The sequence below is a fragment of the Chanodichthys erythropterus genome, chromosome 11 (assembly GCF_024489055.1).
Source record: "Chanodichthys erythropterus isolate Z2021 chromosome 11, ASM2448905v1, whole genome shotgun sequence".
NCBI classification, from domain to species: domain Eukaryota; kingdom Metazoa; phylum Chordata; class Actinopteri; order Cypriniformes; family Xenocyprididae; genus Chanodichthys; species Chanodichthys erythropterus.
This window is the reverse complement of record NC_090231.1, coordinates 38,593,753-38,610,065: the sequence shown is the minus strand read 5'-3', so window position 1 is coordinate 38,610,065 and position 16,313 is coordinate 38,593,753. Positions and strand designations below refer to the sequence as shown.

Below are 16,313 nucleotides of genomic sequence, written 5' to 3'. Positions count from 1 at the left end.
TAACCATGAGAACATATGCATAATCATCACTTGCAAATAATAAAAATTATAATGCAAATAATGAGACAGTGCTAAGAAGATGCAACTCAAACTCAAAGCAGCCCATACCTGACTTACAGCATTTAAGCATTATTTTATAGGCCTTTATCGGTCCTGGAGGGCCACTGTCCTGCAGAGTTTAGCTCCAACCCTAATCAAACACACCTGAACAAGCTAGTCAGTGTTTTCAGGATTACTAGAAAGCTACAGGAAGTTGGCCCTCCACGACCAAAGTTGCCCATCACTGTTGTAACTCATTTTTAATATGATTAGACAATATTAAATGGATATGACTAACTGAAAAAGATCAGCAATATATACAGTAGCTTACCCAGAACAGCTATTTAGGATAATTGCGATTTGTCATAGTTATTTATATCGATAGTGAATATAGTTAAGCAACAAACAGGCAATAGATGTTCTAGGGAAATTACTGTTTAAGTTCTTAAAAAAATGAATTGGCTCAACTAGACTTACTTGGGTAGGGGATGATGTTTTAATTCAGTCAGCCTTCAGGATAGAAGTGAAAAAACTGTTTGTGATCAGACCGCATAATATAAGCAGCTTAATAAAACACATAATAAATACAGGTCAAAATGCACATACCTATAAAATGCCATTTGACCAAGGCTATCATAATTATTACCGCAGAAATTATGTTTGAAGACACCAAAATGAAAGTTCCTGGATTCATAATGTTCTGATCTGTAAAAGCACATGCAAATGGTGATGCTATTAAAGTGTTAGAATAACATGCTTGAACATTCAATACAATCACTGCACTGAATACTACCTGTGCCAGTGATAGTCACTTTAGTTCCTTGTCCAGTGATTATTTCTCCATCTACATCCATGGCACAGTAGTAAATACCAGTATCAGAGAGTGTGCGGATCTTCATTGTGAAGTTGTAGACACATGTCTGTGCATCAGCCATTATAAAAAGAGAAACTATAATTCTAGACATTGATTCCCCTGAGCTTTGCTTGAGCCAGTAGACATTGTGTTGTGCACAGTCCTCCATGAATTGAACTGTACACTGCAGAGTGATGTTATCACCAAGATGAACAGGTTTTAAATCAGGTTGCTGTAGAATTCTTCTCATATTTGAATGTTTTTCTTAAAAATCAATCCAAAATATAACAGTTCATTTTGTTGGACAACAGACTGAATGAGTTTAATGCAGTGTAATAATACAACTAAATAGTACTTACCTGTTATCATCAGAAATGTTCCAGGGCTGAAATACAGCGCAGTGAACTTAATCGCTCCACAATAATAAGTCGCTACATCCTCTTGTGTCATTCGGAAAATGTTTAGATGATAAGTTCCATTTCCGGCGTCCATCATCAAATCCTTTTAGAAAATAAACATTGTTCATATAGTAAGACTTTGCTATAGGCTGTGGCTTCTTTCCTAATAGCTGCTTGTACCACACAATGAGGTTAAAATCTTTTTTGAGGAAATAGCATTCGATTGTTACACTGTCTCCAATTTGGGCTTGTTGCACCCGTTTTGGCTGGTTAATAACATGGGCTGTAAAGCAACCTGAAATAAAAGAAAATGTCATAAAATGAAAGTCCATGCATTAACAATAGAAGAAGTTTATGTTTACCTACCACAAAAAGCAAGGATGATTACACTGACAGCATGCATATTTTCTCTGCATTGGCTCATTTTGAAGAATAAGAGACACAGACAACCAAAAAGAAAATGTTGTTTGAGCTGATTGGTAGATGTTGTCAGATGGCTGAGTTGCCTTTCATTGGTTAACCAAGAGCCCCCCTATTTTCCCCCAAAGGTACACCTCTGATTCCTATTAAGGCATGGTTAATGTTATCAGTTGATAATGTATATACACACATCTCAGTGTGCACTAGAAAATGACATTAGCTGTGCTTTTTTGTTCAAATGTTCAAATGTAAGTGTCTGTTGTGATAATGCATGCTAAACTAATTTAGATCAACCTTATACTGTATAGTGGGGCTAGGGTTAGGTTAGGCATATGCTAAGAATGTAAATTCAATAACCCATAACATTTTAGGTTTTAGAAAACATACTTTAAATTGTTAAGATGTGTCAAATTTGTTTATTAAGGAAATTAGAAGTTAACATTTACTTAAGATTATGTAATACATGAGGATAATCTTGTAATTCAGGCAAGTTGTATTTGTATTTTTGTGATAACGTACATAAAGTGAATGGAGTATGATTACCATTCAAACAGGAAAGAACAAGAGGTTATATAAAGGCCAGAAATTCGTAGCTGAAATAAAAGTGACAAAATAACTGAATAATGATACTTTGCATTACATGCAGTCTTAATTTTTTACATTCAGTTTTAAAATTGTGGTGGCCTGTTTTTGTTCTGTATTGATATGCTACAACAAATAACGTTGAGCAAACTTCTTTTTTTTTTTTTTTAAATAGGCCATTCTGTTTTCCATCCTGTCTCTGAACCCACATAGTGTGTCTGTCTTAGTATTTGGTTTTTGTGGGCAAGTACAAGGGTCTCTACAGCTCATTAAAGATATATGCTTTTTTGCCTCTGACCCCATTACAAGACACAAAAGAAGGCAAACATGGAAAAAAACAGCAACAGAAATACCGGTTATCTTTTCATCATCGTCATTATTATTATGTTCTGAACCCTTCAGCTTTGACATATTGTAATAATTCCTGTATATAAGGAAATGGTTATGCTTTGTTTAAAAGAACATATTAAATATTGATCAATGCCTAAGCTGTACTAAAACAGAAACTGTGAAGTACAAATGCCGTTTTAATAATAATGTTACAAAATATATTGAAAGCATGAAAATACATATTGCAGGGGTAAAGAATTGTCGATCCTGGCTTAGTATTATTTTCACTTCTTCATGATAAAATCAGTTTTTAACCATTTTTTTCTTTTTCTTTTTTTATCTGACTTTAAAGTTTTTAACAACTATACTACTGCATTTATCACTTGAAAACCAAATGAGAAAGGCAAGAAATGGCTCAGCTGTCTTCAGTGATGTTTGACACTTGACATTTAAGGCTGGAGTAGATTGGATTCCTTTGTGTCTTTCTTCGTTCAATCACTGAGTTCTCTCTACTTGTGTTGTCTTCAGAAAATTGCAGAGTTGTGTAGTTCAGGTTTTGACTAACTTGATTCTGTGAGGGGGGAAAGGGAAAAGCATTTTAGCACTGCAACTTCATGTGCTGTGTTCCTGTAGCTCAAACATTTCCAGGCATTAGCAGCGCTAAGGTCATGGGTTCAATTCCCAGGGAATGCTTGCAGCTGATAATATGTATACACTGAATGCAGTGTTTTAGATAAAGTGTTTTTCCAAAATGTTAATGTAAATGCTATAGTCATAAAACTTCTGACTTACAAGAGAAGAACTGGCATCAGAGGCTGGTGTATCTGGTGGAGATGGGTCAGAAACCCCTGAAACATATTGAAATTTGCTTATATAGGTGTGCTGGAAAAGTAAAACAAGGAAAATAATGTGAATAAAAAAAATACTGACCACAACTGAGCCCTTTCAAAAAGACAACATCTAACTCTCATTGCAATGTTGAAATGTACCTGCGTGCAATTCACTTGTTCTTCTAAGTCTTTGACATAGAAGTATGTTGATTATTCCACTCAAGAGCAAAATGAGAGTATTGAAGACAAACACCACATGGTAAGACCAGTTTTGATCTTGATTTTCTAATGGAGAAAACATTTTGGTTGGCAAATAGTGAAAACATAAGTACAAGAAACAAATAATGACCTAAAACAATGAAACTTAAAACAGTGTTGAATAATATTATTACTGCCAAAGCAAATTCTGATAATATGCAATTTTCTGAAAAATCACTTTAAAAATATATAACTTACATTCAATGTACTTTTGAATGTGTGTTGCATTGTGTATTTTTGGGATGTATTATAATCCTATCTAGTACAGTACATGTACACAAGGCTCTTTTCTTTTGCTTAATATGTTTAACACCAAACAACTTTAAAAACATTTCTATTTTAGTAGTAATTACTTCAGTAGTTCTTACCTTCCAAAATAAGTCTTAATCCACATTTGGTTTCGTTAATCCGTTCACATTGATAATATAAGAATTCTCTTGAATGTCCAATACTAAGATTGAAGTTATTATGTTCTTGCATAGTATAAAAGCTTGAGTTACATTTTATATTCGTTTCACCTACAGAGAAAAAAAAAAAACATAGGTGGGCCTGTTTAAATAAACATACATGCAATACTGACAATATAATATAAATTCAAAAAGAAATTAACTTACACATGTTGCGTGTGAACTAGACAGCTTCTCACTATAGCACATGATCCGAGCTCTGAGGCTTTGTGCTGTGCCTTATATAGACCACCTTATCACCTCTCATCTGAAGAGCTGTCATTAGTGTGTGAAAGGCAGTTTTGTTTTAACACTGCGGTGAGGCTACAAACTCCCACGTCTAATAAATAAAGTTCATAGCCTTGAATGTTACTGGTGCAGTCTTCTCAAAATTGTGAGTAAAATACCACACAAACAAATGTCCTAAATCATAATTCATTAATATTCCATGTATTCAAAGGAAATATGTAGCGTATATTAAAAGCCACAGTAAAAGCCGGTCTGAGCAGCGCTTCAAGTCAAACACACCTTTTGCTCTCATGGGACTTTGATCTCGTACACTGATCGGTCTCAGCAGCGCTGCTTCAAGTCAAACACACCTTTTGCTCTTGCGGGATTTTGATCTCGTACACTGATCGGTCTCAGCAGCGCTGCTTCAAGTCAAACACACTTTTTGCTCTCGTGGTACTTTGATGTTGCACACCGATACAGCGCCTTTCGGAACCGTTCCACCTGCTCAGGGCCGCTCACTTATCACAGAATGCTCTTTTTGAAATGCTGGTTCGTGAATATATGAAATAAGCAGTCTAAGTTTATGGAGTTCAAATTGCTTTAATTAAGTTGTGAACCTTATACATAGCCTAAATGCACACTAAACATCAAAGTTGAGAATGAAGGAGAAGAAATTGACGTGTGTGGATTGTGAAGAAACTGAGTTAGCAAAGATTAAATTTGTGATATACTAACAGCGAAGTTTAAAAAGAAATTTGAAATACCTTTGCAGCACTTTACTGTTGACAAACATCCTGACGCCTTCCACACTGATGTGCATGCCGTTTAGGTGAATATGTAAATACGTGCTGTGCGGTTTCTTCACAATAGAAAAATAAACAAACAACATAAATAACATGAGAAAACAGCAGTTCCCCACGGCTCCCCCATGGAGCTTCCCATCAGGCAGGATCTCCTGTCAAGTCAAGTCAAGTCAAGTCAAGTCAAGTCAGATTTATTTATATAGCGCTTTTACAATTGGTAATTGTTTCAAAGCAGCTTTACATATCAGAAGCACAGAAAAAAGGGAAGTGGTTAAAAATAAGCTGTACAAACAAGCGTGGTAATATGTAACATATACAAGATGGTGCTGCATTAAGCCAATGTCGGCTGACTCCCAGGGGTGGAAAAAACCCCCTAGGAGAAAAACCCAGCGTGCTAGCACTGGGAAAAAAGTCCTAGGAGGGAAAAAAACCCTTGGAAGATATATATAATATATGTAAATGGATATGGAGATCAAAATCTGAAATTATACATTTTAATTATAGAAATTGAAAATAGATTATATATAAATATATGTAAGCGGATACGGGGATTAAAAATCTGAATTATAGATGCAGCCAGAACTGGATCTGTAGGCCCCTGGGCTACGTTGTAATCAGGTCCAGACACAGGTTCTCCATCTGAGATGGATACGGCCTGGATCCAGCACCCGGCAAACCTCAGGATAAGCAGAGAGACAGATATTAGCGTAGATGCCATTCTTATTCTTATGTACAGGTATATCTAGTGTTATAGGAAATGTTCTCGGTTCCGGCCGACCTAAATTATTGCAGCGTAACAATCCTTTAACGGATTTGAAAAATGTTAATGTATTGATAATGTGTTATGTGTATGCAAGAGCAAAGAGATGTGTTTTTAGTCTAGATTTAAACTGACAGAGTGTGTCTGTTTCCCGAACAATGCTAGGAAGATTGTTCCAGAGTTTAGGTGCTAAATAGGAAAAGGATCTACCGCCTTCAGTTGATTTTGATATTCTGGGTATTATCAACTGGCCTGAATTCTGAGATCGCAATAAACGTGGAGGACTATAATGCATTAAGAGCTCACTTAGGTACTGGGGAGCTAAACCATTTAGAGCTTTATAAGTAAGTAGCAAGATTTTAAAATCTATACGATGTTTAATAGGGAGCCAATGTAACGTTGACAGAACTGGGCTAATATGGTCATACTTTCTGGTTCTAGCAAGAACTCTAGCTGCCGCATTTTGGACCAACTGAAGTCTGTTTAAAAGCTGAGCAGAACAACCACGCGGTAGAGCGTTACAATAATCTAGTCTTGAGGTCATGAATGCATGAACCAACTGTTTCGCATTTGTCATTGAGAGCATATCCTGTCACAAGCAGGTGGCACGATTCTCCATCCCCGCCCAGAAATGTGGAAACTGTGGGCCTAGCCTCTGAGGGGGTAAGGCTCATAGACTCTGGTCTCCCAACTGAGGTTGTGGAGACCATTCTTCAATCCAGAGCTCCCTCCACGAGTAAGTTATATATGTATAAATGGAAACTGTTTTCTACATGGTGTAGTCAACGTTATATGGACCCTGTCCAGTCACTTATCAGCCTTGTGCTCCAGTTCCTTAAAGAGAAATTTTCAGAAGGTTTAACCCCTTCAACACTGAAGGTTTACATTGCAGCCATTTTAGCTTAACATGTTCCTGTGGGTGGTTCCTCTGTGGGTCGCGACCCCCTAGTCATACACTTCCTCCGTGGTGCGCTGAGGCTGAGGCCTGCAGTGTGTACAAAAACTCCGACCTGGGACTTAGCCATAGTATTACAAGGGCTAGCGTTCCCAGCATGTCACTGATGTAGCGTCGATAGTTCACATGAAAGGGAATGTCTCGGGTTACAGATGTAATCCCTGTTCCCTGAGTAAGGGAACGAGATGCTATGTCGCGTTGCCGTACCTCCTGCATACCTGGGAGCGCTTTGCTTCAGACATATTCCAAGCTAGCGTTCTTTGTTCTTGGTATGCTTTATAGTTTCCTGGTCCGTGACGTCACCCGCCTCTGACGTCTCGTTTCCTCATTGGTTGGATACAGAGGTGCTTCACGAACACAAAATGCAGAGGGTTCCCATCACATCACTGACGTAGCGTCTCGTTACCTTACTCAGGGAACATGGGTTACATCTGTAACCTGAGACGCTTTGAAATCATATGATCAAAGTGATGTGGTTCCCATTCAGTCGGTCACGTTCGACGTACATCGGACAGACCCGACGAATAAGAATCTCGCTAGAGAGGCCAATCTACTAGAGTGTAACTAAAACGAGCCAATGCACATTGGCATGCAATCATATGCATCAGCTGCTCGCCTCGCAGCGCGGGTATATAATGAGCAGCAGGTGCGTTGCATCTTCAGCTTTTCGCTTCGGAGCCAAACGGTGTTTGTTCCTGTTCTCTGCAAGCGAGTGTCTGCTAGAAGACGAGTCAAGCTTTTTGGTTGAACTTCTCTTTTTTTCCGAGTGCGGGCGAACAGCACAGCAGCGGGGTCGAAGTCCTCTCTTTTTCTGTTTTTGTTTCGTTTGCCGTTTTTGAGCAAATAGCTGTTTGACAGCGTCAGAAGGCTGTTCTCACAGCCGGTACGGTGCGCTTTTGAGAGCTGAAAAGCCGTTTTTACGGCTAGTAAGAGTGAACGCCTTCAAAGAGAGAGAAAGCACACGACAGGCTGCACACAATCCCTGTCTGTGTTGCGGTGGCCGTTCCCCTGCGTGCTTCAGCACTTCTAAAAGAGTAAAGTCCCTGAAAGAGCTTACACAAGTAGATTCGCGTCTTTTTAAAGACGACATCCTACTTGTGTTTCTGGATGCGGTCGTTTCTGTCCTCACTGACGGCCACAATCACCGTTTCACATGTCTGGGTGCGTGCTGAAATGATGTTCGTGGGTGTTCATGTTTTCATATGAGAACATGATCACGTCGACACGCCGGTCGTGACTCTTCTTTCTCCGGGAAGCTTGTCTGGGAGTCTGTTGTTGGCCAGCTGCCGCTTGTGTGTAAAAGCACAGCCGCGGGTCTGCCCGACACTCTGGGAGACCGTGGAGATCAACGAGAGCAAACCTCTCGCTCCTCTGCGTGTCGTGTGCCGTCGAGCTGCCGGGCTGCAGCGCGGGTTGTCACGGCAACCCAGCGCTCGCTCGGCGCTCTAGATGCGCGGTTCCCTTGCATAATCTCCATTGTAGCGCCCTCTCTGGTGCACCAGAAGAGGTCTACTTTGCTGATATGGCTTGGGTGACATGAGGTTGAGGGGTTCCTTCGGGGAACCAACCCCCTAGGGCCCCTCCCTCTCTAGCGCATTGCAAGCTGTGCAGTTTCTGGATTGAATTGCTGGTCCTTTTCATAGGGGAACCTAGCATTTCATTCAGAGCTCCAGCTGAGGGACAGACGTCGATTGCAGCATCGAAGAGAGTGCTGTTTTGCTCTGGAAATGAGGGTGACGCTGCCCACTGTAATGGTGTGTGCTTATGCTGACTCAGATTCGGAGTTTACAGCCATGCTTTCCTAGGTCTTCCAGATGTGCATGGAAAACTTGGCAGTATGGGGGTATATTGGTGCCATAAATATGGAATGCCTAAGGTGCCAGAATCTGCATAAGTTTTTCCTCTCTCACTACCCTCTTGGATGGGGTGGCTGTACACAGACCACACCCACGCTGCATGTGAGGCCAAGGCACTCTTTTTGCATGAGGGTAGTTCTGTGCTGGGGTTGAGCTGCGCTTGTTGACTAACCCTGATCAAAGTCACGGCGCAGGCCCTCAGCCAGACGATGTCCACCTCAGTGGTCCAGAAGTGCCCCCTGGCTTACCTTGTGAGGTGTGAGAGGTTGTCAAGCTAAATGCTTTCTCAATGCTCCCATCTTACGAGGTGGCCTTTTCGGTGACACTGTCGAGGACTGAGCCCAGCGGTTCTCCTCAGTTAGTAGCGGATCGGGGAGCTTCCCATGACAAACCATTGAGTTTCTCTTGGGCCGCCCCTCAGTCTGCTCGTCGCCAAGGGTGTCGTCCCCTGCAAGAAACTCCGGCCCAGCAGGCTCTGCTGTATCCATTGCGGGGAGATGACGCCTCCCGTCTCTGCAGCTGTTTAACTGGTTGGTGAGAATCACCCCTGAGACGGGCGACCCAGAGATGGGTGGGGCTGCTCTTCCACCCCTGGAGGAGGGCCAGGTGGTAAATCCTTTTATTGGGTTTGTTTCTGTTCCACCACTGACCCAAGAGGCAGCGGTACTCAAATTTAAAAGAGCAGTTCCTCCATTTCCTGGTCTGAAGAGGGTTTGGAGAGCAGTGGGAGGTGAAAAACCTCACCACTCTCATCCCCCTCTTCTGTCGCCAGCGGACAGCAGCGAGCAGCGGGCAGCCAAAGCCTCAACTGCTCCCTCTGTCCATCCGTGGAGCCAGGTAAGTGTTGCCTAGCACACTGTGACGCCGCTTCGGGCCGCCTCACAAAGAGAGCCCCCCCGAGCCGCGTCCCTGTGTTCCACCTGCGGGTACACCGGTGGTCCCTTTGGTCCTGCTTGTACGGTCTCTGCGAGCCGGGTTAGCGCTCCCCAGTCCGTCTCGCTGGCTCCTTCGGACCATCAGGGTCGGCTTTGCGATTCAGTTCGCCCGGCTTCCCCCCCAAGTTCAGGGACGTCCTCTTCACTACAGTGAAAGATGCCGATGCCCCTGTCCTGCGTGCGGAGATCGCAGTCCTACTGGCGAAGGACGCGATAGAGCCGGTCCCTCCAGCCGATTTTAGGTCGGGGTTCTACAGCCCCTACTTCATTGTACCCAAGAAAAGTGGCGGGTTACGACCGATCTTGGACCTGCAAGTTTTGAATCGGAGCCTCCACAAGCTACCATTCAAAATGCTCACGCAGAAACGCATTTTCGAGTGCATCCATCCCCGAGATTGGTTTGCAGCGATTGACCTGAAGGACGCGTACTTCCATGTTTCAATTCTTCCGCGACACAGGCCATTCCTGAGATTCGCGTTCGAAGGTCGAGCATATCAGTACAGAGTCCTACCCTTCGGGCTGGCCCTGTCTCCCCGCGTCTTTCGAAAGTCGTGGAGGGAGCCCTTGTTCCTATGAGAGAACAGGGTGTTCGCATTCTCAACTATCTCGACGACTGGCTCATTCTAGCACAGTCCCGGGATCAGTTGTGCAAACACAGGGATTTGGTGCTCAGACACCTCAGCCAGTTGGGGCTCCAGGTCAACTGGGAAAAGAGCAAACTCGCCCCGGTGCAGAGGATCTCTTTTCTCGGTATGGAGTTGGATTCGGTCGAGCAGATAGCACGCCTCACAGAGGAACGTGCTCGGTCGGTGTTGAACTGCCTGAATACATTCAATGGCAGGACAGCGGTCCCACTGAAGTTCTTTCAGAGGCTCCTGGGGCATATGGTGGCTGCTGCGGCTGTAACACCGCTCGGTCTGCTTCATATGAGACCGCTTCAGCACTGGCTTCACGGCCGAGTCCCGAGATGGGCGTGGCAGCGCGGCACGTTCCGGGTGCCAATCACTCAGGAGTGCCGCCGAACCTTCATTCCGTGGTCGGACCCCTTGTTTCTTCGGGCAGGAGTGCCCCTAGAACAGGTGTCCCGGCATGCTGTGGTGTTCACAGATGCTTCTGCCACCGGCTGGGGTGCCACGTACAACGGGCATGCAGTGTCAGGGGTTTGGACGGGACCCCATCTGCATTGGCACATCAACTGCCTCGAGTTGCTGGCAGTACGCCTTGCTCTGAGCCGCCTCAAAGGCCTGCTACGGGGCAAGCATGTACTGGTCCGTACGGACACTGCGAACGTTGCGTACATCAACTGTCAAGGTGGTCTACGCTCCCGTCGCATGTCGCAACTCGCCCCCCATCTCCTCCTGTGGAGTCGGAAGCTTCTGAGGTCGCTTGTCGCCATTCATGTCCCTGGTGTGCTCAACCGTGTGGCCGACGAGCTATCACGAGCTGCGCTGCCAGGAGAATGGCGATTCCACCCCCAGGTGGTTCAGCTGATCTGGAGAGAGTTCGGAGAGGCTCAGGTAGACCTGTTTGCCTCACCAGAAACCTCCCACTGCCAGTTGTTTTACTCTCTGACCGAGGGGACACTTGGGACAGATGCACTGGCTCACAGCTGGCCCCGGGGCCTGCGCAAATATGCGTTTCCCCCAGTGAGCCTACTTGCACAGACCCTGTGCTAAGTCAGGGAGGATGAGGAGCAGGTCTTGTTAATTGCGCCTTACTGGCCCAACCGGACCTGGTTCCCAGAACTCTCACTCCTCGCGACAGCCCCTCCCTGGCCCATCCCTCTGAGGAAAGACCTTCTTTCTCAGAGACGGGGCACTCTTTGGCACCCGCGTCCAGACCTCTGGAAACTCCATGTCTGGTCCCTTGACGGGACGCGGAGGTTCTAGGTGACTTACCCCCTGAGGTACTTAACACCATCACTTCGGCATGTGCACTGTCTACGAGACGTGCTTACGCCTCGAAGTGGAACCTGTTCATCGAGTGGTGCTCTTCTCGCCGAGAAGATCCCCGAAGATGCACGATCGGAGTCGTGCTTTCCTTCTTGCAGCAAGGGTTGGAGCGTAGGCTATCCCCCTCCACCCTCAAAGTCCATACTGCTGCCGTATCTGCTTACCACGACCACATAGATGGCAAATCTGTTGGTCAGCACGACCTGGTCATCAGGTTCCTTAGGGGGGCGAGACGGTTAAATCCTCCTCGTCCCCGCTCCATACCTTCTTGGGACCTTACTCTGGTGCTCAGAGCACTCCAGATTGCTCCCTTTGAGCCTTTGCTGTCAGCAGACTTAAAGATTCTGTCTATGAAGACTTTGCTGCTGTTGGCATTGGCCTCCATCAAGAGCATTGGCCTCTTACCAAGCTCAGGGCGTGCCCTGCCCGCTCAGGTTGCATGCTCACTCCACGAGAGGTGTGGCATCCTCCTGGGCGCTGGCTCGTGGCGCCTCGCTAACAGACATTTGTAGAGCTGCGGGCTGGGCGACACCTAACACGTTCGCTAGATACTATAGCCTTTGTGTCGAGCCGGTCTCCTCCCGTGTTCTCGCCTCAGGTCAGAGGCACGGAGAGGCCCCGGCTTAGTGTCGGCTTGCTGCGCTACATGCACGTTCTATTCTCCAGAGAGTCCATACGGGCAGACCCTGTTGAGTCCTCCGGTTACCCTTCGGCAGCCGACGTGGCGGAGCATCTGGCGCCAGGCCTATACTCCGTTGTATCCTTGAGAACCGGATTTAGGCTGGGTTCCATATGTGTGACCCTACGGGGATCCCATATGGCTTTTTCCACGGCTGCTCCTAAACGAAGCCTGTGTCTTTCCCTCTGGGAGAACCCATCTCTCACCGAGTGGAGTCATCCCAGTTCTTCCATATGTTGTACAACCTACAAGGTTAGTCCATATGTACTTATCCATATAACTCCTTCGGGGAAGGATATGGCTTCCGCAGCGTTCCTTATCGCATGTAAGGCTACGCTTTCCCAGCATTATCCAATTGTCGCACTGAGTGGGTTTTGGGAACAACAGTGATCGACCTTCTCTGTGTGAGCCTGGTCCCACCGTCCTTAGGCAAGGTGGTTCAGGTGGCTCACGACAGAGCGCTGGAAGAGGGCAGCTCCTGTGGCGCTTTGGTAGGGATTCCTATTCGTCGGTCTGTCCGACGTACGTCGAACGTGACCGACTGAATGGGAACGTCTTGGTTACATAGGTAACCCTCGTTCCCTGAAGGAGGGAACGGAGACGTACGTCCCGTCGCCAAAGGCGTTGTCCTGCTGATGCTGCCACCTGCTGGGTTCGGCTCCTCAGCGAAAACCTGAAGATGCAACGCACCTGCTGCTCATTATATACCCGCGCTGCGAGGCGAGCAACTGATGCATATGATTGCATGCCAATGTGCATTGGCTCGTTTTAGTTACACTCGAAGTAGATTGGCCTCTCTAGCGAGATTCCTATTCGTCGGTCTGTCCGACGTACGTCTCCGTTCCCTCCTTCAGGGAACGAGGGTTACCTATGTAACCGAGACGATATGTTTGCACAAGTTCTGTAATTCGCACTGTCCTGTCAAGTCATGTCATGTTTATTTATAGTGTACTACTTTATGATATATTGCTTTAAAACCACAAATATTATAACTGTTATTTATAAGCCTACTGTAATTGAAACATTTATTCAAGTGGGGCATTTACAGGTCCATGCCCAGGGCAACATCATGTATGCCTGCTTAAAATTCAGAAAAAATTGTGAATATGTCAATATGTGAACTTTAATAAGACCCTTATTACTCGTCTGGTATCGTTTAAAGCCCTTTAAAGCTGCACTGAAACTGTAATTTTGACCTTCAACCGTCTGGAGGCCATTGAAGTCGACTATAAGGAGAATAATCCAGGAATGTTTTCATCAAAAACCTTAATTTCTTTTCAACTGACAAAAGAAAGATATGAACATCTTGGATGACATGGGGGTGAGTAAATTATCAGGAAACTTTTATTTGAAAGTGGAGTAATCCTTTAAGGAGTTATCAACCATGGTTAATATTACATCAACATTGTTGTTATTGTTAATTTATTTTTAGTTTTTTTTAGATAATATTTTTGTGGTACAGAATAAAAACATTATGAATATGTGCTGTTGTTATTGTTATGGTAAGGCTATCTAAGGTGTTGGCTTTCACTACCCAGGCTAAACAGTGCTTCTGTAACAAAATAATATAATTCAAATAAAATAAAATACCATTACAAGCATGATTTTACAATCACAAGCAAAAGTGATTTTATTTGTAAAAGGCGTAAGGAAACAAACAACATAAGGATACATTAGTTTTGTTTTTTGTTTTTGTTTTTTTCAAAATGGGGTTAATTAAGGGAGGAAGCAGACTCAATGATTGTATTTTCAGACAACAGCTATTTCATAAATGAACTACTGGATCTTATTTGATGTTATATAGTTAAATCATCATACTTTTTGCATTTGCGCATTTGGATTACTCAAGTACAAAGAACAGGAAAGGTCTTGCAGAAGTCCTTTTTTAGGACCTGATCTTTGAGTAGACATCATTATGCTGGGAAATGTTGTGTTGTGTAGCACCTCTAGAGGGCCGTGATCTACTGCTGAAACTCACAGATGTATAAGTCAATGCATCTGCATTTCCAACCTGAAAGCAAGATTTTTGTAAAACATTTATTGGCATCTGTACATACGCTGATACATATTTTTTAAGTAAAGTGAACTTTATATGATTTAAACACCAAAATTAACACTGAAAATGTTAGTAACTGGACAAGAAACAAATCTATCAAATCTGAAAATGTACAATTATTCAAATTGTTCAAGAAACTTATGAAATATAGCATCAAAATGAGATTGTAAATAAATAAAATGGTGAAGATTTACCTGAGTACCTTCAGATGTCTCATAATCACAAGATCTGTTGAAACAGGCTAAAAAGTATGAATGTTAGCTTTATAGTTTTGCAAATAAAACAATCTGATTTAAAAATAGTTTGAAAACAATTAAATATGATACCTGAAGATCTGCCTTGGTCCTTACATCGCACGGCCACAAGTAAGATCATTATTAACATAGAAATGATGTTTGATGAGAGTAGTATAAGAAACAATGAAGTTGCTGTCGACTCACTGTCTGCAAGAAAATTTTATTACAGTTTGAATTATATTTTGCTGATGAGTGAATTGTTTTGAGTTAAAATATTTATAATTTTACAAAATTCATAAAAATATTTTTTGGCATGATGAATCATTATAATATATAATGATAAAAAAACACATTTGAAATATTATAATTAATAATAAACAAATTGTAAGTTACTTAATAGGGTTTTAACACTTTACCAGGTATGAATGTCAGATAAGTTCCTTTTCCAAACACTATCTTGTCACATGCGAATGCAGCACAGTAGTAAGTACCAGCATCAGAACGGCTGAGGTTTGTCTTTGTGAGTGTGTAAATGCAGGTCTGTGTAGTAGAATCACTCTCACAGCTATCTTCATGCTGTTTCTTCATATCTCCATCAGCGTAAATGATGGCAGGACGAGATTCATCTGCAGCCTCTCTGAACCAGTATGCATGGTGTCCTCCAGCACATTTCTCATCAACCGTTTGAATGCTACACGTGAGGGTAATTTTTTCTCCAATGTGAAATTTATTTGAAATCGGCTCCTGAAGAACTGTTGTTGTGTTGTGTTTTTCTTTAAAGCAAAACCAAAAGTATTTTATTGCATTGTATTTTTATAACTTTTATTTATTTATTTATTTATTTTTTTGAATGATTATCACTTTTAGATATTATGTAAATCTGTTTCAGGTATTATAATGAAAGGCAAAACATACTGTGAAGCATCAAAAATGTTCCAGGTCCAAAATACAGTTCTCCCAAAGATATCACACCACAAAAGTATGTTGCTATATCTTCCTTTTTAGTCGAAGAAATGTGTAAATGATAAATTCCTCTTTCTATTGTAACGTTAAAACGACCATCGGTATATCCATCAACAAAGTCAACCTTCGTCAGGTAAATGTAACTTTTTAAAATGGCTTGAAGTTTTTTTCCCATCTCCTGCTTGTACCACACCATATTGTTAAAATCTGTACTGGGTAAGTAGCACTCAATAGTGACATTATCACCCAGTTTAGAGGTTTGCAAACGTTTTGGCTGCTTAATGTTTTGTGCTCCAATGCAACCTGAATACAAAAAGCAGTAAAGATGTGTTATGCAATCATTTTATGTAAAGAAATTCATTTTAGAATCTTAGTTGCTTTGTATAAATGAATAAAGAATCATAAAAGTTCAAATGAATAAAATTGTCATAATCTGATGATTATATTCAGTCATTTAAATTAATCCATCAATCATACTTACAAACAAAGGTGAGGAATAAAACTGTGCTCATGTTGCTTTGATTTGCAAGCAAAGAATAAAAGATGGCAAGGTGCACAATCTGAGTAACTGGAAACTGATGCTCGTGATTGGTTATTCTCAAATATTCTCGTATGACAAAGTCAGATTTCATTGGCTGTTCCATCTATAGATTTTGGGTGTAAGGTGCTACTCTCACAAGTAAAGGAAATGGTTCTTCTTATAATGAAACAAAGAAACAGGTTTTTATTGA

The 16,313-nt window shown here is 42.7% G+C and overlaps 2 protein-coding genes across 2 annotated transcripts; both read right to left on the bottom strand.

The window, feature by feature from the left end:
- Positions 1-281: 281 nt before the first annotated feature.
- On the bottom strand, positions 282-4,189 carry LOC137030565 (uncharacterized). The gene is given in 7 exon segments (XM_067400967.1): positions 282-744; positions 833-1,156; positions 1,252-1,297; positions 1,299-3,193; positions 3,415-3,470; positions 3,612-3,737; positions 4,079-4,189. Coding segments are annotated over 4 exon segments (834 nt in total). The 5' UTR covers positions 1,623-3,193; positions 3,415-3,470; positions 3,612-3,737; positions 4,079-4,189; the 3' UTR covers positions 282-604.
- A 10,023-nt stretch (positions 4,190-14,212) lies between these two features.
- Positions 14,213-16,106, bottom strand: LOC137031044 (polymeric immunoglobulin receptor-like). The gene is made up of 6 exons (XM_067401622.1): positions 16,064-16,106; positions 15,535-15,885; positions 15,036-15,392; positions 14,734-14,826; positions 14,578-14,624; positions 14,213-14,338 (listed from the first exon to the last, which is right to left on the bottom strand). The coding sequence occupies exons 1-6, from the start codon at positions 16,092-16,094 to the stop codon at positions 14,213-14,215; spliced, it is 1,005 nt and encodes a 334-aa protein (XP_067257723.1). The 5' UTR covers positions 16,095-16,106.
- Positions 16,107-16,313: the final 207 nt, after the last annotated feature.

Bases quoted from the DNA above. Each gene is read 5' to 3' on its own strand.
- LOC137031044 (XM_067401622.1), bottom strand. From the start codon at position 16,094: ATGAGCACAGTTTTATTCCTCACCTTTGTTT. The intron at 15,886-16,063 runs GTAAGTATGATT...TTTTGTATTCAG, and splicing joins TTTATTCCTCACCTTTGTTT to GTTGCATTGGAGCACAAAAC. The intron at 14,339-14,577 runs GTAAATCTTCAC...TCTTGCTTTCAG, and splicing joins AGACATCTGAAGGTACTCAG to GTTGGAAATGCAGATGCATT.